The 24,041-nt window shown below is 43.0% G+C and overlaps 2 protein-coding genes across 5 annotated transcripts in view; both read left to right on the plus strand.

Annotated features, from left to right (window-relative positions):
* The first annotated feature begins 9,174 nt into the window (after positions 1–9,174).
* On the plus strand, positions 9,175–24,031 carry MYOT (myotilin). 4 transcript variants are annotated; one of them, XM_024202108.3, is made up of 8 exons: positions 9,187–9,544; positions 11,503–11,538; positions 11,929–12,105; positions 15,461–15,614; positions 18,403–18,504; positions 20,792–20,838; positions 21,503–21,638; positions 23,028–24,031. In XM_024202108.3, exons 3-8 carry the CDS (start codon positions 12,014–12,016, stop codon positions 23,334–23,336), a joined length of 840 nt encoding a protein of 279 aa, XP_024057876.1. In that variant the 5' UTR covers positions 9,187–9,544; positions 11,503–11,538; positions 11,929–12,013; the 3' UTR covers positions 23,337–24,031. The 4 variants fall into 4 exon arrangements, with proteins under 4 accessions (XP_024057873.1, XP_024057872.1, XP_024057876.1 ...); XM_024202105.3 differs by having other exon boundaries at positions 9,175–9,544; positions 11,503–12,105; positions 15,464–15,614; XM_024202104.3 differs by having other exon boundaries at positions 9,180–9,544; positions 11,503–12,105.
* PKD2L2 (polycystin 2 like 2, transient receptor potential cation channel) overlaps positions 23,349–24,041 on the plus strand; it is a 32,464-nt gene continuing 31,771 nt past the window's right edge. The window contains exon 1 of the mRNA XM_026659328.1: positions 23,349–23,430. Within this exon, the coding sequence (XP_026515113.1) occupies positions 23,349–23,430 (82 nt within the window). The remainder of the gene's footprint in view (positions 23,431–24,041) is intronic.

A 24,041-nucleotide genomic window follows, 5' to 3' on the forward strand; every position in this document is an offset into this window, starting at 1 on the left:
CGTGGGATAGTAATAAGATAGGAACCGAGAGCTATTACAAGATCAGAAGACAGCTGTGCATTTATATAGCAAGAATACAGCCTGAAAATACCAAATCGTTTAAAGAAACAGAATGACATATTAGGTCTCCCCTTTCATTCCTCAGTGAGAGGACATCAGACATTTGAACTGCTCATCATGTACAAAGAGTATTTTTCAGGAAAATAACTGCAGGAGTTTCGGAACCCATTAGAAATGGTCATTACAAAATATCATGACAAAGCATCTATTGATCAATAATATCTTCAGCGAATGACTACTGATTAGCAGCAGAAATTAAAGAGACAAAACGTGAGCATATTCCCACATAGGAGTTCGCAGACGTAATGGGTCAAATTCACTCCTGGTGTAACACCGCTGAAATCAACGGAGTTATACCAAGACTGAATAAGGATCCTTACATGCAAACACACTGGAGAGAACCTTGAGCCACAGAGTTCAGACCTCTGGATATGAATTTCTTCTTACATCAACATGTGTCCAAGGCCAGGCCTATCTCCAATATACCCACACTTTCAGATGCTAAAGATGCTTGGCTTCCTGCCTCACTACATACACCTTGCCCATTACTCCTTTCTCTCTATTTGTCATGTCATACAAATGCCTGGGGCCAAATTCTGCTCCCAGTGATGTTGGTGTAAATCTGGATTAACTCCACAGAAGTCAGTGGAGTGACACTGGTATAACAGAGCAGAATTTACCCCATGGTGCTGTACTGGAGACACAGAACTGGAAGTCAGGGCACCTGGATTCCATTCCCCTTTCAGATTTTGGGCAAGTTCCTTACAGTCTTTATTCCCGAGTTCTCGCATCAGTAAATTGGGGATAATAATGCAACCTATCCCATATGTAAGCTAAATTCATCAATATCAGGAAAGCGTATAGCAATTCTTGGATGGAAAGTGAAAAGTAATTACCTTCTTAGATTATTTTCTTTCTGAAACTTTACTAAAAGGAAGAGATACACTGAAAATAATTACGGTTAAAACAAACAATTCTGTATTTTAGACTGGCTTGATGAACTCATGGAGAATTAAAAAATCATATTATTTAAGTTTGGAGCTCCAGAAACAGAAGACCACCAGTACTGCATTTTTCTCTTGAGCTACGAGATGACACTGAATGAGAGACAGATGAAAAATGTTCCTTGTATATGAAATCTCATCCTAAAATAACCTGTTTCCCTACCCTTGCTGTCCCTGCTAGTTTGGAACCCCCTCTGGTACCGGCCGGTCCCCATTGCCTTTCCTCCTGCAGAGCCTGTCTCCCCTCCTGGTGCTCAAGAGCACTATCACCAAAAAAAGGTATGGTGCCTTTACCATGCCCCTAGCTATCCCTGTTTTTTCCCAGTACCGAACAGAAGGATGGCCTTATATTGTGGCAATGCCTGCTGATGCCGGTCTGTGCAGTGGGGCGAAGCCGGCCATTCATACCGGGAGCACCAGAGAAGGTGGACAGGAATTGGCATGCCAGCCAATCCGATCATCCACAATGGTCCTAAGGATCTTCAACAATGCAAGTTAACAGTTCTCTGACCTGCTCCCCTTTGGGTTGCTGTTGGGCACTCACATGGCAGAGTCAGAAGAATCCCTCAAGCCACTTACAACAGCATGCAAAACTCCCTTTGCTCACTCCAGGAGGAAAACAACAACACTCCCCAGTTGTAAAGTGACCAAAGTTCAGTCATAAAATGCGATACGGCATTGGAATGACTCTATTCAAGCCACAAACTTTCTGTTCAGTTTTGAGCTTCTTAGGAAAGTGGTGCAGATGGGACAACAGGAAACAAAGGAGTTGTTAAATATGAAGTCATATTTAAATGACTTCAATAAGGATATTACACTTTCAGCTAGGATGTAAATCAGAGGGAATGGTCACTTGTGGTCAGAGTTCCCCTGGCATCTCTTAACAGGAAGAATGCGATCGTCAGCATCCTGGGAAATTTCCAGTTTGGGGTATGTACCTGCCTCCTCAAAATTCCCCCTGTAGTTTCAGTTTCTCTCCAAATCATGTGCATTGTATTGTTGCACAGCGTAAAAAAAAAAAAAACAAAACCCACTGTTTAGTTTCACCCACGAGGTGGCTCAGTTTCGCTTTAGATAAGATAGAACTTCCTCAGTGAGTGAAAGTATTCGTAGATGTGTTTATGAAGTTCTTTGGAGTGCCCTCAGCCTGGAAGATGCTATATCAGGCACTACTGATTTTGCCTGAGCAATTAGCAATTATACTTTGCAGGAGCAAAAGAGATGGAAGAGTGTGAAACCTTTCCCCATATGCAAGCTACCATGAAGAAAGCCTCGTTACCGAGCAAAAGCCAGAATGCGGTAAAGGAAAGAGATCTGGCTACCAAGCCCACATGTAATGTGCTGCAAAAGACCCCAGACCCAGGCAAGCAAGGGGAATGTGTAAATTCTGGACGGCAGACTCACCAGGTTGAAATGGAAGAATTTCATGGCATTTATGAAGACTCTCCCAAGACTTCATCTGCTTAGTAAGGCAAAGTGGACAGCATAGCTGTACTTAAGTCCATTGTATGGCTGCCTGTTTGTGTGCGCACATGCACAGTTACCGGACTGTGGTCACAAATGCCCATTTGCATACGTAACCCACTGGTGAGCATGTGTGACAGGTCCCTCTCTATGCTGATCTCTAGGGGAGAAGAGTTTGATGCAGCCTGAGCTAGAGAGACTTGGCTCTTTAGGTCAATCTGTATCAACTCATGCCTTCAGCTCTGGAGTTCAATCTCTCATGTGTTGTCCAGAAAAGCAGTCATCCCCCATACACAAGTTCCCATGTTTAGCACAATTCCACTGCTGCGTGAACTTGGAAAACATGGCCCAGAGTTCAGACATGCAGTACTCAGACCATTAAAATAAGTGGGTACAAATCAAGAGATGAATACTGTCAACGACTCATTTCCCTCAAAACACACGACAGACAACCAGCCACGCTGGGCCCACATTTTAAAAAGAGCTCAACACTCAAAATTCAGGCTCAGGTTTTCAAGAGCGTTCAGCATTCAACAGCTCCCAAATATTCTCAAGGGGAGCGGCAGGATGCTAAATGCTTTTGAAAATCTGGCCACGAAAAAGTAAGGACCAGATTTTTAAAGGTATTTAGAGGCATACAGAGATGCAGATAGATGCCTAATTGGATTTTCAAGAGTTCCCAGCCATTTTTAGGTGCCTAAACACCTTTACAAATCTAACCTTAATTAAGATTTCCACTAGGAAACCCCTCTGCCTCTAGAGCAGAGCATGAGGCAGGGAGCCAAGCACTCCCAATTTCTAATCACAGCTCTGACACCAACTCCATCAGTAGTCTTGGGCAAGTCACAGCACCTGTGTGCCTCAGTTTCCCCCTCTGTACATTGGAGATCACACTTGGGGGGGTCTTGTTTCAATTAGCGTTCGTAAAGCACTTTGAAGAGGAGATGTGCTAAATAAATAAATGCTAAGCACTGAGTAGCTGCTCTACAGGATACAACCAGAACAGTTCCATCATGTGTCATAGCCCCTCTACTGTCAACAGCTCATGCAGTTCCTCCAACAGAACGAAGCATTACTTGCTCTGGTAGGACCCTGTGCTTTTTGGAGTAGGAGACTCAGCATTCTAATCTGTTGGCTCCACAGAGCTCTCATTGGCCATAGCTCACCGCATGGTGACAACTGTGAAGTCCCAGTGGCCACAGATTTGTTGCAATGCTGTCCCAGAGAAAAAGAACAAGCTGGACTTTGTTACTTTTCTTTGCAATCCTGTCCTAGCCATGAGCAACTCTGTAATGACACTTATTTTCACTGGGCAGCTCTCAAGCAGGGCTAGTTATGGTGGGTCTAAGTCTGGATAGTACATGAAGGTTCCCCGGCACTTTTCACGATGAGAAGACAAGCTTGTGCCTCTCACTTGGTCAGCTGAATGCCAACACTGCATTATACCTTCACGTCATGCATAACTGGTTCTGTGACAGAGCAATTTGTACTGGGTAACAGATTATATTTGGATCCACTCATCAACCATGGCCAATGAATTAGTTAACTGAGGCCTGAACATGCAATCAACTCCACACAGGCAGATTCCTGTCCCCATAACATCAATGGGTCTCCACCTATTGAGATCCGCTTATGGCAGAATCAGAGCCGTAATTGAAGTCAGCTTGGCGGCCCTAGATAAATCAGCTTGATTACAATATACCTTGACAGAATTCAGCTTTGTAAGATATGAAGAGGCAGTTCCTGCAGTCTTCTCCGAGTTGTGAATGTGCCTTAATTACTGAAGCCATCAAATATGAGAAACTAAACCCAGACATGTGACTACTATGTTGTGTGGTCAACTCAGGCTCCTACAACTATTCTGAACACCTAAAAGAGGAGAGAGTCTAGCAGCAACAGGGCAGGGGGGCATATCTAATAGTGTGTTACTTGTACTTTTTACATGTGGATGATTTCAAATCAAGGCAGGCTGTTACAACCAACTATCTGACACCACCAGACAGGGAAGTCCCTATAAAGCTTTCACTGTCCCGCTTATTTCTAAGAGGGAGACATTTTCTATCTTAGCCCAAGGAGACAAGTCAGTTTCTCCATCCTCTTTCCAGACTGGTCACAGGAGGTAGGAAGTTTGGACTTCAACATTTCCAGTAAAAAGTTCAATTCTGTGCAGTCTCTCTTTTGGCTTTGTTCTAACTAATCCCTGGGGAAGTGAGTATTATTTAGATTTTTTTTTTAAGAGTTCTGGTTTATTTGATTTATAAATTCTGATAGAGACTTTTTATAAAATGTTACATAAAATGCAACCAAAGTGAGATCTAGTTTAAAAGCCTGTCTTATTTCACATAAGCCAACCGATGTCTAGAATTGCAGCACCAATGAAGTCTCTCACTGGAATGGCAGTGGCTTTGGGCCTGATTTTTAAAGGCATTTAGGTGCCTAAAGATAGCCGCCCCCTCCCCCATCTTCCCCATGCCACTTCTGAAAATCCCACTAGGCTCCTATTTGTATCTTTGGACATCTAAATACCTTTAAAAATCCGGTGCTTTGGGCATGATCCTGGAAACATGACCACATGTCCTACTCAAGTCTCTGAATACTACCACTGACACCCATAAAACTAGCTATCTTCAAGTGTTTGTAGGGTCACGCCCCTAATGACTTGATACATGGTAGCCAGCCCCCTTGGGATATAGGCTATAAAGTTGTAGAAACAGACTTAAATACATGGAAGCAACAGTGTCTGTGGAGACTTACCAGAAAGAGAAGGTGGAGACAGGTGTAATGGCAGAATGCAAGCCCATTCCTAGAAGGAACGGGGCGGACAATTCCATGTGCTTGCTCTTCTCAGAACTACCAGTTAGCAATACAGTCACTCCTACCAAAAAAAAAAAAAACACAACAATAAATAATTGCTAGAAAAAAACCACTAGCTGCCAGCTATCTTCTGAAGCCTTTACGCCTCCAAGCTTACTAGCTTCCTCTTCTCTGCTCCCCAGGGGAAAAAGCATGAAAACAAACAAACTGCTGAGTGTTAAGAGGACACTGTCAAATCTAGTTCATTTAAAATAAGAGGTTTGAGGCACTAGACCTGGTCTTAAGTCTATTGGTCAGTTTCTGTCTTTACAAGAACATCTTTCTATTTTTTCCCCCTCCCTGCTGCTGTGTAAAGATCCTCAGAAACTGACTAGACGCAAACTAGGTGCAATCAAATATACAAATTAAACTGAAGAGACAGGCCTTCTCTAATGTTCTTTGTTTAGGGAAACCTTAGCTGTTAGTTACAAGCTTAAAAATTCATAGTTTGTATTGGATAGACTGTGTCCCTCCTAAAAAAAAAATGAATTAACGGTTCTTTTAAACCACTTCCTACCTTTGATTTCCACCTTCTGCATTCCTTCCACTTCTCCCAACCCACTCCTAGCTGTATTTGGCAGCCTCTTAGATATACAAAGCTGCTTTTAAATTGATGCCTTACAACCAAATTCTGTTCTGAGATAAGCGTGCTAGACTCTTATTGAAGTCAATGGGAGCCCATCCTGCCTATCTAAGTACAGAATGTGACCTTTAACACTCTCACAACTTTCTACAAGTCTGATGATCACACTACAATTGTCTTTACTCTCTCTTAGTGCACAACAGTTACTATTTACAAGTGTGGAATCTTGGTTTTAGCTGCAGCACATTTCCTTCCATAATCACTCTCATCACGAGGAATTTAAGTAAATTAGCACATAATTAACACCTGCGATGAAGAATTTGTTCACCCAACAGAGGGATCATTTAAAAATGAGCTTTAGGTGTGAATGCACCTTTAAGCTTGCTCCTTTTCTTAGTGCCAAAAAGACAACAAAAAAGTGATTAGGAGGGAAATCTAAAGGTTAGATGCATTTTATATTGCTGTACATCTGTAGACATAAATCCACTGACACTATATTAGCAGGACAAGCTATAAAAGTGTTGCTAACGTGTAAATAAAAGAAAGACAGAGCACTCTGGTCTCTGGCAGGGGTAGATACGATCCATCCAGGTTAGAGTGACACACTGTTAGGGTTGTGAGCCCCCCATGTCCATCTGTTGCATTGTCAATTCCTGATTTGGTGGGGAGTTGCCTAGTCTGATCTATCTGTACCCCTATCCTATCTAAAGCCCTGATCCTGCAAACACTTCCATAGTTAATTTTACTACCATGAGTAATCCCATTGGTTTTGATGGGATAACTCATAATAGTAAACTTAAGCATATGTGTATTTACAGGATTGGGCTAATGGTTAAGAATTGACCACATGCACTCTCATGCAGACAAGTATCAGAGGGGCAGCTGTGTTAGTCTGTATCCACAAAAACAAGGAGTCCAGTGGCACTTTAAAGACTAACAGATTTATTTGGGCATAAGCTTTCATGGGTAAAAACCCCACTTCTTCAGATGCTTATGCCCAAATAAATCTGTTAGTCTTTAAGGTGCCACCAGACTCCTCATTGTTCTCATGCAGACAGCTGACTTACACACCCTTGCAGAGCTCAATGCCGAATCAAGGCACTGTGTGTGCTAATTCAGTTTCTCAACCTTTTTGATACCAGGGACTGGCTTGCTACCTTCCTAAATAGTGTCAGGGAAATCTCAGGGACCGGTGCTAGTCCACGGACCAGTTGTTGAGAAACACTGAGCTAATGGGTAGCTATTTAAACCAACCCTATATTTTGTATTGCATAGATCTGGCTTATGGTTCTGCGCACCTTTAAACTAGCACTGGTTCTACAGTGATGTAATTCAATAAATTGCAGTCAATTAAATGAACAGAGGTGTAAGTTTGCTAAATTGTGCTGTTTCATGAGTCCGTAAACACCAGAGAAAATCTTTGTGTTTAGTTGTTCCTCACTCTATAGTCACTCAGGCAGACCACTGAGAAAGGGAAGCTGGGTTTCTATACAGGAGCTTGCAATCACAGTTCCTTTTAGCTGAACACAACTATTATAGTATAAAGAATTGGCCACACCTGGACTCTGGCAGGTTAGTGACACAGCTAAATAACACAGAGCATTTAATTGAGAAAGCAACAATAGGTGGTATAGCAATTCTTCTTTTAAAAGTGGGCAATGTTGTCTAGTGGGCTAAGCAAGGAACTCTCAAGTTCTAACTGCTTCTCAAGCGGTCTTGCTACCTGCCCTTGAGTATATATCACTTAACTTCAATGGCCTTGTCAACGGGATTTTCAGTCTCCACCATTGTAGATCAACTGGGACTCGTTATGGTCCAAGAACTTGTGTTGACCAGACACAGGTATTTTTACCACTGTGTGATTTCAAATGCCCTCTGAGTAGGGTTAGACCAGTGGTATGCAGACTTTTCAGACTACTGCACCCTTTCAGGAGTCTGATTTGTCTTGTGTACCCCCAAGTTTCACCTCACTTAAACTATTTGCTTACAAACTCAGACATAAAAATACAAAAGTGTCACAGCAAACTATTACTGAAAAATTGCTTGCTTTCTCATTTTTACCATATAATCATAAAATAAATCAACTGGAATATAAATATTGTACTTATGTCAGTATACAGTATATAGACCAGTATAAACAAGTCATTGTCTGTATGAAATTTTAGTTTGTACTGACTTTGCTAGTGCTTTTTATGTAGCCTGTTGTAAAACTAGGTAAATATCTAGATGAGTTGACGTATCGGCCTGGAAGAATTCAAGACCTCTGTGTCCCTTCAGGGGCACAAGACATGCCCCTCCTTGAGAACCACTGGGTTAGACAACATGATAATAAAAATGCCTTCTGTAGAGCTGATGTGGGGAGAACTGAGGAAAGGGCATAATAGAATAAGGTGTCCAAAAACTGCTGGTGCAGACAATGTCACAGATCCTCCCTCCTGAAAAATGAGGTAATGAAACCTACTTGTCTACCTCACACAGCTGTTGTAACTAAGGCTTGCTGTGCTTTGCAGAGTTTGTAAATCACTCCTTTTACAGCCCAGCTGGATGAAAGCATACCCCCAGTTGGAGGAGCTCCCCAGTGCCCATCCCCTCAGTGTGTGTGTGTGTAGATCTGTACTATGCTGTTTCTCAGCACTGCAGTGTGTTTAACAACAGGCGCTTGGGCACGCTGAGTTTTCAGCGGTGAAGAGGGAAGAACATTGCATGCTAGGGAGGTGCTGGAACAAAGGAGGGCTGTGACTAGATTGGCAGAACTGAAATCCGAGCCCTTGCACTACTACTGCTTCTGTTCTCTCTTTCAGAATTAGAGTCCCTCAGCTTGTCCGGGAGGGGGAGGGGTTCCCTCTGCATAAAGCGGCTGCTCAGCTAGACAAGGCAAAAGAATCATTTATCTCCCCCCCACACACCCCATTGCAGCAGTGCTAGATATTTACAAGTCTCCTATCGCCTTGGTATCCACCCTCAGCCTGCTGGGCAGTGTCAGACCCCTGAGGCTGTCCTACCCACCCCATCCTCAAAGCCCCCTGGAGGGAAATTCCAATCACAGCCCATCAGCACTGGTCCTTATTCAGCTGGAAGAAACGCTGCCGTTTTACACCCATGCAAGAGGCTAGAGCAAGCAGCAGGATTGGGCAGCCTGGTGCAGAGCCTGTGAAGTATCCAAGTCTTTACAGTTCCCCTTTCTCAGAAAATTGTACTGAGATGGAAAAAAAAAAAAACCCCAAACAAGTGGCTATGTAGATGTATTAACCTGTGTTAGTACTATATGATGTAGATCACTGATAAGCACACCGCGAAGACACACGACCACTTGCAACACAGCCATCTGAAAAGAACTGGGCTTCTTCCATTAAACCTAACTGAAGTGCAAATGATAGGGTTTAGGCTGGGGACTCTTATTTTGATATGCTTGCATAGCTAGGTGGACAAGGGAGTACATCAGATGTCATTATCTGGCAGCAGATAAAAGTCCTTGGTCTTATAATACTAAGCAGAGTGCTACTATGATTACAGTCCGTGTCAGGGAATGACTATCCCTTCCGCAAAATATTGGTTAAAGCCCAGGTGACAACTTCTGTAGGTAAGTATTTTTTTCACCTGTCACTTTTATTTGAGATCTCTGATTAGCAGCACTGTCTGATCTGTATTAAAGAAAAAAAAAAGTGATGCACTGAATAACATTGCTCAGTCAAATGCATAGTGTTTGTACTGTAGTTTGCAAGTTCATCTGGAAAACGTTGAGAAAAACAAGTCTTGTGATGTGAACTCAGAATTACTTGTAAGGAAAATGTACTGGATCTGAAATGTAAAGTATAGTCATATTACAAGAGAAGGTTTAGGATAGACCTTACTAAATAGATGTGTCTTTACATAATTAATTATGTACAGTATTGGGAGTTTTTTTTGGGGGGGGGGAGGGATTGTAAATGGATAGTGGATAAAATGGGTCTGTAAAATATTACAGTAAAAATGGCTGAATTCTTGGTTTTTAACTGAGTTTGTTGCACTGGTGAACAAGAAAACAGTTTAGACATGATCTAGAAATTAGTTTCACATTCCAAGAATGTGCGAAAGGGAAAAGTTAGGGACTTTTTTTAATGAGAATTCCTGTTCTCTTATGGTTAATTTACAACTACACTGATAAAGAGCACTAGGAAATAGAAGGTTTACCTCTTGTTTAAAACAGGAGAGATGTCTTAAGAATATGATCTCTTCCCCAGGGGAATTTATGACCTCATGGAACCCTTCTTTGGGCTCTCCTAGGAAAGGAATACACGTGTGTGTGTGTGTGTGTGTGTGTGTGTGTGTGTGTATAAAGAGCAGCAAAACAGCTGATCTCTGTTGGACAAGACTGCAATTTTTTCCAGCACATGTAACGTGTGTAGATTTATAGTTCTCTATTTAAGAATAGCTTTTACAATCCAGCGACTTGCTTGGTTCACTTTTATGAAACTTGCTTCTTTATAACTGATAAGAGGTATAGTTTAGACATCTACAATTTACAGATGCAATATAATCAAGCCCCTTCCAAGTTTGTTTGCCCTACTGTATCTTATAGCAGTGCTTTATCTAGCTATACATTCTGCCTTAATCAGTACTGTCTGTGTGCTATCTGGCAAGACAAACATCATTCACAACAGCCATGCTTTCAATTAGCATTCACTCACAGCAACTTCAGTATTAATGCTCACTAACAAATCTCAGCAGATTACTTCAACAAGGTGAACTGCTATTACATGCAAAAGGCTGAAATACACACTTCCCTTCACTAGGCTTCATATTTACACACCTAATCTGAATTGGTCATAAAATTTGAGCTCAGAAATTATTTGATTTTTGGTCTCCAATAAGGCATTATACAAAGTATGGAAAACTTAATTTAGTGACATTAAAATGAGGACTATAGCTATAGTCCTATAATGACAATTCTGAGATAAGATTTTTTTTTTAATAAAACAAAAGAATTAATCTACTAGAGTTAAGAAAACTCTAGTAATCTGATACAGACCCCAGTTCATGCTTCACTAGCAGTGTAGTGAATTGATGAATTCCATGGCCAAAATACTGAATTCTGTGGTATACTGGAAAAATGCTAGATTCCTGGGTGCAGAATTATATAGACCACAGTTCCTTGATTGAGCTGACTGTGGCAGTTAGAGCGATCACTTCAGGATGCCTGCAGATTCAGGCAGGCAGCACCGTCAGGTCATGCTTGATTCATGTTTTCAAGGTGATCATTGCAACTCTATTACTTTGTGACAGAACTTACCGTGCCGTTCCAGAGCAGACACCTGTGGTGAGCAACAAGCTAAGGTTGAGTGGGGGGTAGAACTCCATATGATAATCAGAAATGTATTGTTCATATAGCTCTAGAATGGCTAAAAATAGAATCTTCAGACATGGTTTATTGATCTATTAATATTTAATAATCAATCCAAAGAGCATGATGCTCATGCATCTGAGTGACTGCTCTCTACACAATACTTACAACTCAAATTGTAACGTACAATTTATGTTATTTGTATTGTCTTCCTAAAGGAATAATCCACATCAAGACAGCCCCTTTCCATCGAGGTAGGGATTCCATTCTACCCAGGAACCTAGCCAAGAAAGTTTTTGTGGCCTATCATCTAATTTTTACCAGCCACCAACCCAAAGCCCACTGTCACCTACAAAAAGCCAGGACAATTACGAAACCTCCCCTATGAGTGTCAGTAATCTCCCATCCAGGTCCTCTGTGTACCAACCAAGCATGTTTAACTACGAGCGTCCAAAACATTTTATCCAGTCTCAGAATACGTGTCAAGGGAAACTGCAGCCTCCGGGACCCAAGACATCTGCATTTTCAAGCAGTCAGACCAAACAGTCATCAATTCTAATCCAGCCTCGTAATGCTAGCGAGCAGAAGTTTTCTTCATCTTCATCGCTGAGCTCCCCAATCTTTCTCTCCTCGTCTTCCCATAGCTCCCATAAGGAATCTGCATTTCCCATCACACCTGCATCTGCACCGTCTCCTGCTGCTTCCTCATCTGGGCAAAGGCTTTCATCCATGCATAACCAGTCCCCTGCAGCATTCCTCTGCTCAGTGTTGCCCTCGCAGTCTGATTATAATAGCCAAGCTCCTTCTACTGTGGAATCTAAGTAAGTATATCCAGGCTTCTAACTTTCCCATGCTTTGAATTGGTTGTGTGTGGGTTTTGTGCCGCTCCAAGTTTTGACCAAGCCATGTCCATATATTGGGTGAAATCCTGGTCCCAAGGAAGCCAATGACTAAACTCCCATTGGCTCCTAATCCTAATTGCTTTACTCGCACAGGCATGGGCCCATGGTGTCTGGCTGGGAGAAGTATTTGTAAATTAGAAACTAAACTGCAAATTCTTTACATACCCCTCCACTGTGCATTCATTTGTTAGCACAAGAGTAAGTCTACACTTAAAATGCTGCATCAGCGAAGCTGCGTCGCCGTAGCACTTTAGTGAATATGCTCTAAGCTGATGGGAGAGAGCTCTCCTGTCAGTGCAGTTAATCCACTGCCCTGAGAGACAGTAGCTGTGTCGGCGAGGTCTACACGGGGTGTGGGAGGGAGGTTGGTATAACTATGTCGTTAAGGGGTGTGGATTTTTCACACCCTGAGCGATGTAGTTCTACGTTACAGACCTATATCTGTATACCAGACTGGTGATGAGCAGTCTACTTTGTTGTTATGGTGGAAACCAATTCCATAAGGGCAGCCAAAGCAAGGGTTGAGCACTCATCTTAAATTGCCTACATTACATTATTCTCTGATTTCATTCAATTTCAGAAAACAGGAATCCTGTATGAAAAGAGCTCCTTGTGAGAGCGCTCCCATGCAGGAGCTTTAATGTTTCATAGCAAAACACTAAGGTATCCCCTGAGTCCCTCTCACTTTATGTATCCAGAGATTGAGAAACTGACCCATGGTAACAGTTTTCAGGAATCCCATTTCAATGATTCTGAGGTGTAAGTGACTTGAGAGCTTCTCAAAGTTCTATCCCTTGAAACCAAGGACCAGCGTCTCCTCCCTGATGTGTGTCACACAGATTCAGTGCCATTTTGAGGTCTATGGAAAAACACTCCGTGACCTCACTGGGAGCTCATATGAAGAGCAAGGGAAGAATGTGCCCTAGCCAACTGCATTGAGGATAATGGAGGGGAGTGTGTTTTGTTTGCTATTTTGGGCATAAAGTTGGATTAAATGCTCGTATTCGTGAAAACTAAAAGGCTACCAGCTTCCTTGTACCACAACTGTGGTGTGATTGATAAAGGGCTGGTAATATTAATTAGGTTAGGTGTCATTCTATCTAGCCCCATACTTCTCCGGAACAGAACTAGAAGTAGTATGTGTGATAATTAGATACATGCCTGTGACAACCACAATTATACAACAGAATACTTTGCAGCTCCACTATGTCATCTGTCTCTGGAACTCTAAATGCTTTACAAATATTAAGTCAATTCAATACCCCATGAGACAGGGGAGCGTTATTATCCCGATAATTTTACAGGTGGGTAAACTGAGGAACACGGAGACTGAGTAACTTGCCAAGGTCATACAGTTATTTCAAAATAGTCAAGCATCAGGAAGGGATCCGAAATCCTGGTTCCACTTCCCCTGCTCTGACCACTAGGAAGTACTCAGTGGAGGAAGAAGGGCATTTGGTCTAGTATGCACTGTAAATAACCTGTTGGGACTCTTGCTCTTTATGGAACAAACATAATATGAAGGAAACATAGGGGCATGATGGGGTCCAAATACCATGTTAGAAGATACACGGCTCTGCTACAACTTACACTGCTGCTCTGCTTGTATTCTGGCTGCTTCTACAACTAAAGCACCACCAGCGAGCTCACAAAACTATTCCAAGGGATGCTACCCTATTCCTATACACTACCCAAGCCTTCTAGCAAGAAATGACCAGACAAGGACATTGCCTATGTAAATCATCTCAGCCTTTACCAAAGTCTGACCCTGCAATCCTCACTCATGGGGCAGCCTTACCCAAAGGAGGTTGGTAAACCCCACCTCAGTGAAGTTTGCAGGTTATGTTCCCAAAAGGGACAGAGACTGCTTTGCATAGCCTTGGGTACTGTATCCCTGAACCGTAATGTTTTACCCAAGTAATACTACCCTGGGTAGTGAGAACTCAAACGAAAGGCACAACCACATCTCTGTGTGTGCACACTTGTTCATCTGGTTGTCACTCGAAGGATCACTAGATGCAGATTTTTCCCCCAAAACACTTGTCCAGCTGTGGAGTTACCCTACAGAAAGAGTTGTGGTAAAAATGCACCAAGACCACATCCACCATATAACTAGGTGGAATATAATCATATAGTCCTTCCCACACACACAAACTTGGCCATAACTGACACCATCTCTGAGCCCTCTCATGCAACCCAGACTATGGTTGGGTATCAAATTTAGCCCAAGAAAAGAATGGCCCAAGTTCCTACTAAGGCCTGGGGAAGGAAGATGTGATGAGTGGAGGGAAGATACCATACTTGTGTGAATTTGTTTTCTCCCCTCCCTTTGGAAATATACAAAGTTAGGTTTTTAACCCTTTCTTGGAGTTGATATTTGGGGTTATTTCAGACTTTCCTCCAAAACCCCTGGGAGGGGAACAGAGGGGAACTACATGATGCAAACCTCTGCTTCTTAATCCTTCCTTCAGCTGGAGGTAGGGGGCGCATGGAGAAGTAAACCTGCATAGTCCAAGGATCGATCTTCTCCCAACCCTACAATGTCCTGTCTCTGGTCCCCCAGGGCTGTGGAGTAAAAGCTGCTGAGCGGCCCCTGCACCTGTTAATCCTGCTCTTATCCCCACTGACATCCATTCATGGCTGGTGGGCCCCATGGCAAGCAGAGGAGAATGGTTGCCCTCTCTTCCCTCCATACCTCCCTTCCCCCTCAAAAAAAAAAAAAACCCTTTATCCCCTCTATTACTATTTCTGAGCCATACAACTCCAGCCCCTTGGGAACTCGCAGACGGCCCTCTGCTCCAACTGCAGAGAGGGGTGAGCGTGCAATGACCGGTGTGCCTAATCCTCATCCCTGCTGCGCTGCCTGCCTGCGTCTCTATCTGCTTTTTGCCCCCCTTCTGCCCAGGTAGACGGAGGGAGCTTTGGGGCCCCGGTGGCTTTTAAGGGGCAGGAAGGGGATAAAGGCCTTGCTTACAGTGGTTCAGGTGATAAGGGTGACCTATGCATGTCTGGTACTTGTGCTGTCTACCAGGTAACGTGGCCTAGTGCAGGCCCATTTCCCTGAACTCTGTGTCTCAGTAACAATACTTGGCATGTATAGCCGTTTACCTGTCCCAAGTAGTTTACAAACTGATTCATAGCCAATGTTATAGCCAACAAAGGGCAAATATAAATTTGAATATTTATATCTATTCTCTACCTAGATTTTATGCAGTCCTAACTCGTACCTAGGCTAGCTCAAAGGAGTGACTTTCTGTCTGTCTCTTGTCTAAAGTAGTTACTCAAAGCCAATGTATACCAAACAAGCTAGCACCAAGCCAACATATAAGACCTCAGATCGAGAGATACAAGGAACAAAAGAAGCCCTCATTCAAGACCTGGAAAGGAAACTGCGAGGCAAAGACAACCTTCTTCATAATGGCAACCAGGTAAGAGAGAACCTCTTAGTGCAAAGAATCCACTTACTCTGAATTTCATTAGAAGACTTCTAGCAATTCAGAGACTTGTATCCAAGTGCTTTAATTAATCACATGTTGGTTTCCGTCTTTGCCAGCCCCTAGAAAGCAACTGTTTGTAGAAGAGGGGCCAGAACTACTTCAGTCATAACCGCAATGGCCACAATCGACCAGAAGCCCCAGGGAACGTTAGGTTTAGAATTTTGCATGAGTGTGTTTATCCTGGTTTACAGCTGTAGTTTATCATTCTAGTCAGTCATGTTTAATTAGTAACACTGATAAGTAAAAGTGACCAATTGCCGTCTGATAAGTGGCTGCTGTCTTGTCACAATCTTCCCTAAAGCCCTTTTTAGAGGGCATCTAACAGCGTCCCACAGTGCTTTGTATTAGCTTACTAAAAAGAAACTGAATTGTTAAAGAAAATTAGTTTGCCAGAACACAAACGTCCGGGTATCTATTTCAAAGGGAAACCATTTTCTGTAAAAAGTAGGGTTACCATATTCGAACATTCAAAAAAAAGGACACTCTACGGGGGGTGTCGGCCCTGCCCACAGTACACCCCCACTCCTCCCATGCTCCATCCCCACTCTGCCCCAGGTCCCACCCCCTCCCTGCTTGGCCCCGCCACCACACCCGTCCTCCCCCCTTGGCCCGCCGCTGGCTTGCTGCATCCCTCCTCAGTCCCCCACCCACCACTCACCTCCTCACTCCCCTGTCAGAAACCCCCATGCCCACCCCAAGAACCCCCGCTGGCTCGCTGCTTCTTGCCTTCTCACCCCCGCCCACCCACCCACCCACTGCTGGCTTCCTCGCTGCTCGCCTCTTCAACCCCTGCTGCCCGCCGCTGGCCTTTTCACACACACCCCCGCCTACTGCTGGCTCCCTGCCTGCCCCTTGCCTCCTCACCCGCCTGCCACTTGCCTCCTCACCCGCCCGCCTGCCAGCCAGTCACTGGCTCGCTCGCCTCTCACCCTCCCTCCCCTCTCCCCCCCCCCCCCCCCCCGGCTCAACTACTCACCCCTCCTGCTGCAGGTCTCTCGGCTCCTAGGATTAGGGGCAGCCAAGGGGTCTCCATGTGCTATGCCCACCACAAGCGCGAGCTCCGTGGCTCCCATTGGCCGGGAAAAACACCAATGGGAGCTGCCGGAGCCGGGCTTGCAGGGAGCCGGTGCAGCAAGCTCCCTCCTGCCCAATCAGAGCTGTGGGGGCGGTGCTTGCAGGCACCAGCAGCAGGCAGAGAGCCCTCCGCCCCAGAACCCCCCGACCCGACCCTAGGAGCCAGAGGGACCTGCTGGATGCTCCCAGGAACCGACCCAGGTAAGCACCACCGGGACTCCCCACCTCGCCCCCCCGGCAGGTCCCTCTGGCTCTTAGGGTCGGGGGGGAGGGCTCTCTGCATGCTGCCTGCAAGCCCCGTTCTGCGGCTCCAGCAGCTCCCATCTAGGGTTACCATACGTCCGTATTTTCCCAGACGTTTTTAGATATTTAAAAATTCCTCCTGGACGGTGATTTAAGAACTAAAAAGCCAGACATGTCCAGGAAAATACGGACATATGGTAACCCTAGTAAAAAGTCTCTTTACCCCAGGCACACATTTGCCTAAGTTCAGGAGGCTCAAAATGCTGGTCTCCTGGGCCATGAAATCCAAATTGTAGAGGGTTTTAAAAAAAAAAAAAAAAATCCGCTCTCCAAGTGCAGTGTCACCAAGGCAGAAGCAAGCCAACCTGTAGTGAGCTGGCTCTAACGTGTTGTGGAAACATTCCTATTGGTCTGAGATTTGGTAAAAGCTTAGCAGGTAAGGGCTGGATGCTGCTTTCACTGAAGTCAATAGACGTTTTACCATTAACTTCAATGGGAGGGAGAGCAGGCCATGTATGTCTAGAATATAAATTACAAATCTATTTGGGGAGAGAGAGAGAGAAACTAAATCTTGGCCCAATCTGACCTAAGAATGTTCCTTATCAGAAGTGCATCTTGCAGCATTTCATCTGACTGAGTACGAACATTGCACAGCTTGACACCTGCATTACCATTACTGTCTAGCAGCCAGTCATGGACCGAACATCTATTTTAATGCGGCTTCTGAACTGGGGGGAAAAACGCTATCAAAGTTCAAACCAAATTCTGCTTTTACTTACCCCAGTGCAAATTGGGTGCAAGTGCATCAGTGTCAAAGTCTGTCTGCTCCTACTGTGAAAGAATTTAGTCCTTACCCAGTTAATATTTACTCTTGCTCAAGAGAGAGTACACAGCACTTCACAGGGTGGATGGGTGGTTTTTTTTTGTTGTGTAGGTTTAGCACCTACCACACAGTTAGTGCCTGAAAGAGATGCACAGCTGGTGGACTTGGAAAGGCCTCCTAGGGCTAATGTAAGGAGACCCTGGAAGCTTGTTCTGATCTCCCAGTTAGTGTCATCAGTGTTCGTTATTAATCATCCCTGGCCATTCTCCTCTTGAAGGTTCTCTGCAAGAACGGGAGGCCAGAGATGACATTTCCAAGGCCTTGATGAAAAGACTGTTTAAACCTAGACGTGTTTGGGTGCTATATACAATTGAGAGTGAGCTCAGCAGATTCCAAGACATCAGATCCTTTGGAACAGCCACAGGCATGCTGCAGCCACACTTTCCTTTCAGCAGCTCCTTGAATTTTTGGCATATTAATGTGCCCTAACTTGACTGTGGGTAACCTGAAATTGTAACTAAAACTCAAGTGATAGTAAATCCCCTTTTAACCAGAATTGCTCTCCCGCCCTGCTTTCAGCGGCTAACCTATGAAGAGAGAATGGCTCGCAGGCTGCTTGGACCAGAAAATGCTGCTTCTGTGCTTGTAACTCAAAATGAAGAAAATTTGCAGAACTCACAGGTAAATGAAAATTGTCCAAAACTAGTGTCCATTGTCTGTCTAAATTTTCAGTCACTTGTATTGGAATGGGGTAGGGGAATAGGTCTCTTTGTGGAGTACAAAAAAGGAAAAATCAAGATACCTACTCTGATAAACTTCTGTATAGCCTCCTCCATCTGAGGATTTCAAAGCACTATATGCATATTAACTAAGGCCCAGTCAGAGATATTTAGGTGCTTAACTCCCCATGGGAGTTAGGTGCCTATAGACCTTGGTGAATCTGGGCTTTAACCCTTATATCAACTGTCAGGTTGGGATATATAAGAATTCCATCTCTGGGAGGAACACAACAGCTGTTTCACAGCAACATTGCATGATTGTTTAGGACAGGAGTGATGACTAATACAATAATCAATTTAAATGGCAGGGGGATTCAGGTAAGTCGTATGTAACTTCCTGAGTTAGAACTTGGCTAGGACATAGGGATTAACTAGTGTTATGAATAGTGACATGACCACAAGAAGTCAGCATCTGGGTTTTGGATTTTTTTTTTTTTTTTTTAAAACATCCTGTCCAAAAGATGAATAATTAATGCTAGCTGCTAGGATGACATTGGATACAAGGTTAATACAAGGAGGAAGAAAACTCATGAAATAAAACCGAAGGGGAAGATAGAAGAATGTGTAAAAAACTACTATAGAAGTTGATCCTGTATTGGGCACTGCAGATAACAGGGGACATATAGCTAAGATGCTAAAAAAGCATATCTGATTTTTGGATTTGTCTGCTTGCCCCAAACAATATCCATTGGCTGCTATACCATACAGAACAGGTCAATAAGACACTACCTTCAGTATTTCTCTGGTGCAGATTACTAGAAAAGGCTATGGTGTGGCACCAGGGATCTGCATACCCCGGAGAAACCATCCCAGTTTCCAAGGATTGCCTTCTGCTGTATGTTACTAGGATAACCTGCAATATATCAGCTGAAATATCCATTTCACTAGAGAAAATTGATGATTAGGAGTCCAATTGCAAAACTTCTATAGACTTCAATGCAGAGTAAAAACCATAAGCTCAAACGCTTGGGAAGAAATGAGATGTTTGTAATAAAGCTAATTCCCCCACCCAATAGTTGTAGAGAAGAAGCAGGTTACAGCAGCCGTCTGGGGCATGCTCTACAAAGAGCAGACAGGGGAAGTTGAGTCATGACAGCAAATTTGGTGATATTTCATGTGTTGCTTCAAATTGTTCTCAAAATGCCCCTATCAGTGACCCATCCAACCACGAATCTTTGTTTTACTACTTCGGCCAGTCTGTAGAAACTGTGGACAAACTGATGCTTTACAGCTGAATCTTAAATGAGCATAGTCATATTAAAGGAGGACACTTGCATTTGTAACCAGTGGGCATGGAGTGTGGATATAGGGTTCAGTCCTGCACAGTATTGACCAGTGTAGCCCAATCTAGTAAAACAGTTAAGCACAGGCTTAATGTTAAGCTGTGAGTAACCCACTAACAAACTTAGCACTGTGCAAGATCAATGTCTTACTGCTTGACTACTACTGTGATGGGCACTAAAATACCTAGGAGAGCTTTCTATATTGTCGTTCCTATATTTAACTGGCTCCACAGCTAAAATGGTGGAAATTCTCTGACTTGCTGGTATTAAACGCCATTGTATCTGTTCCTCAGAACCCTAAAATAAAGAAGTCCTAGTAGAAGCCAATCCTGGGTACTGGTACTTTTCTAATAACTTGATGGGGACTTATCAGAAAGCTTAGCTGGTGCTGTGATCTAGCAAGGAAAGTATTTTCCAGCTGAACACGTGTTCATGGGCATTGGCTCATTTGTGAGCAGGCACAACAAAGCGTTCTTGCTAGTACCATATCAAAGTGACTTCATTTCTATTCCTGCTTTACTGAAGGACAGCCTGTACCTAGCTCCCATTTCAAATATTCCAGTGGGAATAATCCCCTCTAACAGAGGTTATAGGTTTGCCAAAAGACTTTCAGCTAAAGGAAATGACTGCACTAGTCACCTGTGCAAAGTGACGGAAAGCTGTTCCAAACTATTAGTAGCATTTGTTCCTAGCCAAGGCAGAACTCTGGGATGAAAATAAGTAAGTGTTTTGACTCATGATGTCCGTCTCTTTATATTTTATAATAAAGACTCCTAAAGTGCTTGCAACAATTGGCTTTTGAAAGGCAAACTGCTCTTTATTCAACATGTTTTCAGTTCAACCTCTTGATAAATTCTGCATTGCTAACCTATTTTGATGATTTTTTTCCCCCTCTTTTCCAAGCAGCAGAATTCAGAAAACACAAGACTACAGGTTCCTACGCCACAAAACAGGTATTCTTTGAATCTATACGCAGCTACTTTTGTTACAACATCCCCTCTCAATGTTTCTATGAGATGCGAGTTCTGATCCACATTGTGTGTATGCGCAAGAGCGCTATTAAATTAGCTACATTCACTTCCTTTCAGAGGCATCAGCATAAAAGTTTAGTTAAACTTCAGTTTGTAGAATAATCAAGGTGACAGTTATTTCAGTTATTGGAGTAACTTCAAAGGTAGGTTGGTAACCCACATACGTCAAGCCAAATAATAGGCTAGGGATTCTAGAAAGTACATCATACACCTCTGTGTAGTGATGTAATGCATAACTGTCGGGTATGGGATATGATGCAAGAATCTTTGGGCATGCTGCAAATGCTTTGAGACCTGAGGCCAAAGATAGCTGCTTTTTTATGTGAAGCATGTATATTGGCTCTTCTATTCAACACAGTCTAAGCTAGTCAGATAGCTGGTTGGCGACCATATTCACTAAATAGACATTGGGGGGAGGGGGGGAGAGAGAGGAGAACCCTATTGTTTTGTCTTTGGAGGGATAACAACATTCTTGGATCTATTAATATAGCCAGAGTCCCTTTTAAAGTGTTTTTTTAATAAAGGTAACATGTCCGTGATCATGTGTATACCTTGTTGTAAGTAACTATAAATGTGCACATTATAGGAGCAGACCATCCTCAAGAGGGGAGTGGAAGGAGCATGGCTCAATCCAGGAGAAGTTTTTTCAACCACGTTTTGTCCAAGTGCCTGAAGACAAAATGACTGTTGAAGAGGGACGATTTTGCAGGATTGACTTCAAAGTAAGACAGATGTTCATACAATCTTTCAGTACAATTAAAACTAATTTGTCTGTTGGTAATTACTATATGCAATACATATAGGTGTCACTGCAGCTCAGAGACCTCTGTCCTTATGAACTGGAGTGCTACCTGTCCAATATTACTGGCTCTTCAAGTACAGTATCCATTCCAAACAGCTTTACAAATTTTAGTAATGAGAGAAGTTTTGCAAACTTCTCATTAGTCCTGGAAAACCTGAAATTTGACTGACTAGCCATATCTTCCTGCTCATACTAGGATTTATGAGATAGTGGCTAACGCTGAGTATGCTCTGTAAATATATGAACGGCCATCCTGCAAGAGGACTTTTTAAATGCTACTGCCACAAATTAGGGTCCTAATTCAGGAAGGCACGTAAGCAGGTGCTTAAATGCTTTGCTGGATAGGGGCCCTAATTGACTTCAATGGGATGTAACCAGGTGCTTAATTGTGTCAAATGCAAATAGACTCCTGAATTGGGGCCTACCTGCCTGCCACTTAAGAGCACTTAAAAAGTCCCCTTTGAAGCTAGAAATGTCACCTTGACTGAGCATAGAAGGCAGCTGCTCACAGAAAAGGTTATTTGGGGGGGGGGAAATAGTTGAAACCTTTTATTAAATACATTTAAAGTGAAATGTGCATAACAATTATACTTCCACAAAGTTCTTCTAATAACTCCTCTATTACATTATGGTAAGAAAAGTTAGCTCTTGTGTTGTAGGCAATTTTTAATGTAAATGCTTTTTATGCTGATCCTAACTTGTTTTTTTCTGATTCTGTAAATGTAAAACTGGAAGAGGCATCAAGTAGAGGAATGTGAAGTAACTTTCTCGGAGTTTGACATGACCTCTGACCCCTCAGTATGAAAGGCAGTTCTTAATCTTCAAGATAGTTAGAGATTAAGTAGTTGCAGTTGAGTAGATTCCATTACTATAGCATTGTATTTAATTATGATAAAACTGGTTCAAAATGTGGCCTTATTGAGGGCCCTCTCAGAGACTTCTGAGATAAAATGGTAGGCTTGCCCCTGTGAATGCACACCCACAACGAACCCCACTGTTTGAAATGGGACTTCACAGGTCATTAGGAACGACACAGGTTTCTGTGAGCAGACTCCATTGCCTCATAACTAAAGTTCATGTCTCCAAATCCACTAGACTACTCTATAAACTTCATAATTTACAAAGAAAACCAGTCCTGGCTGGAACTTCCAAGGGTAGAATCCTGGCTTGGTCCTCTAAACTAATGAAACTTTCTGTAGTGGAGGGGCACAGATGGTTTTAGATTTAAACATTAATAACTACAGTACCATAATGGTTTAAGATTGTTTGTTCATGGTTGTGGGTTTTTTGTATTTTTCTTGCTTCACAGGTCAGTGGGCTACCAGCTCCAGATCTGGTATGGTATTTAAATGGAAGGTTGGTCCACCCAGATGACTTTCATAAAATGATAGTGTCTGAAAAGGGCTTTTACTCACTCATTTTTGAAGTGGTCAGAGGCTCTGATGCAGGGACATATGAATGTGTAGCCTCCAATCGTGCTGGAGAAGCCTCCTTTACAGTACAACTGGATGTAACTGGTAAGATATATAGCGGTGATGGCTACCTGGAAATCTTTATTCTCCAACTGTGTGCGCCCAAAAGTGTAAAGGTCTTTCAGACACAGGAAGAAAGGCATTAGAAATGTATCAGGATGTCTGCTTTTAGTTTTGAACTCTTCTACTTCATGATCTCCATGTTTAAGAACTACAGTGGAAAAATTCTTTATACCAAATGTGGGGCTTGGGAAAAATGAATCAACTTGGGATGGGATTTTTCCAAAGTTCTCAGCATTGATTCCAGTGGGAGCAGAGCTAGGCCAATGTTAAAACGCCCATTGACTTCAATGAGAGCACAGAGTTAAGCCAGTGCTGAGAACTCTTGAAAATTCCTCCTTGGCTGTTTATTTAGTCAGTTTCATATATGGGAACTGTAAAATTAATATATATTTACAAAATACAGAGATATGATCATCCATACCACACTCATTTTCCAAAGTTATTTATAAACTAATAACATTTGAACATGTTGAAGGAAGAGATTAATTTTTCAGAAGATATCTTTACCTCTAGGACAAATGTGCATTCCAGGCAAGACAAGTGGTGAAATTCTAGCCCTGCTGAAGCAACAGCAAAGTTCTCATTGGGTGAAATCCTAGCCCCATTGAAATCAAAGACGATTTGGGCTCACTTAAGCCCCAATCATGAAAAATCTTATTCACATGAGTAGTCTTCACTCATGCAAAAAGTCTCACTGAGCATTGATCTGTGGCCTTATTTATGTCAGCATGGATTACTGCTTTCTTCATTTGTGTGGGGTTGAGAGTGCTTTTAAAGCAATTTTGTCT

Source organism: Terrapene carolina, unplaced genomic scaffold (genome assembly GCF_002925995.2).
Source record: "Terrapene carolina triunguis isolate 2854851 unplaced genomic scaffold, T_m_triunguis-2.0 Scaffold629, whole genome shotgun sequence".
NCBI classification, from domain to species: Eukaryota; Metazoa; Chordata; order Testudines; family Emydidae; genus Terrapene; species Terrapene triunguis.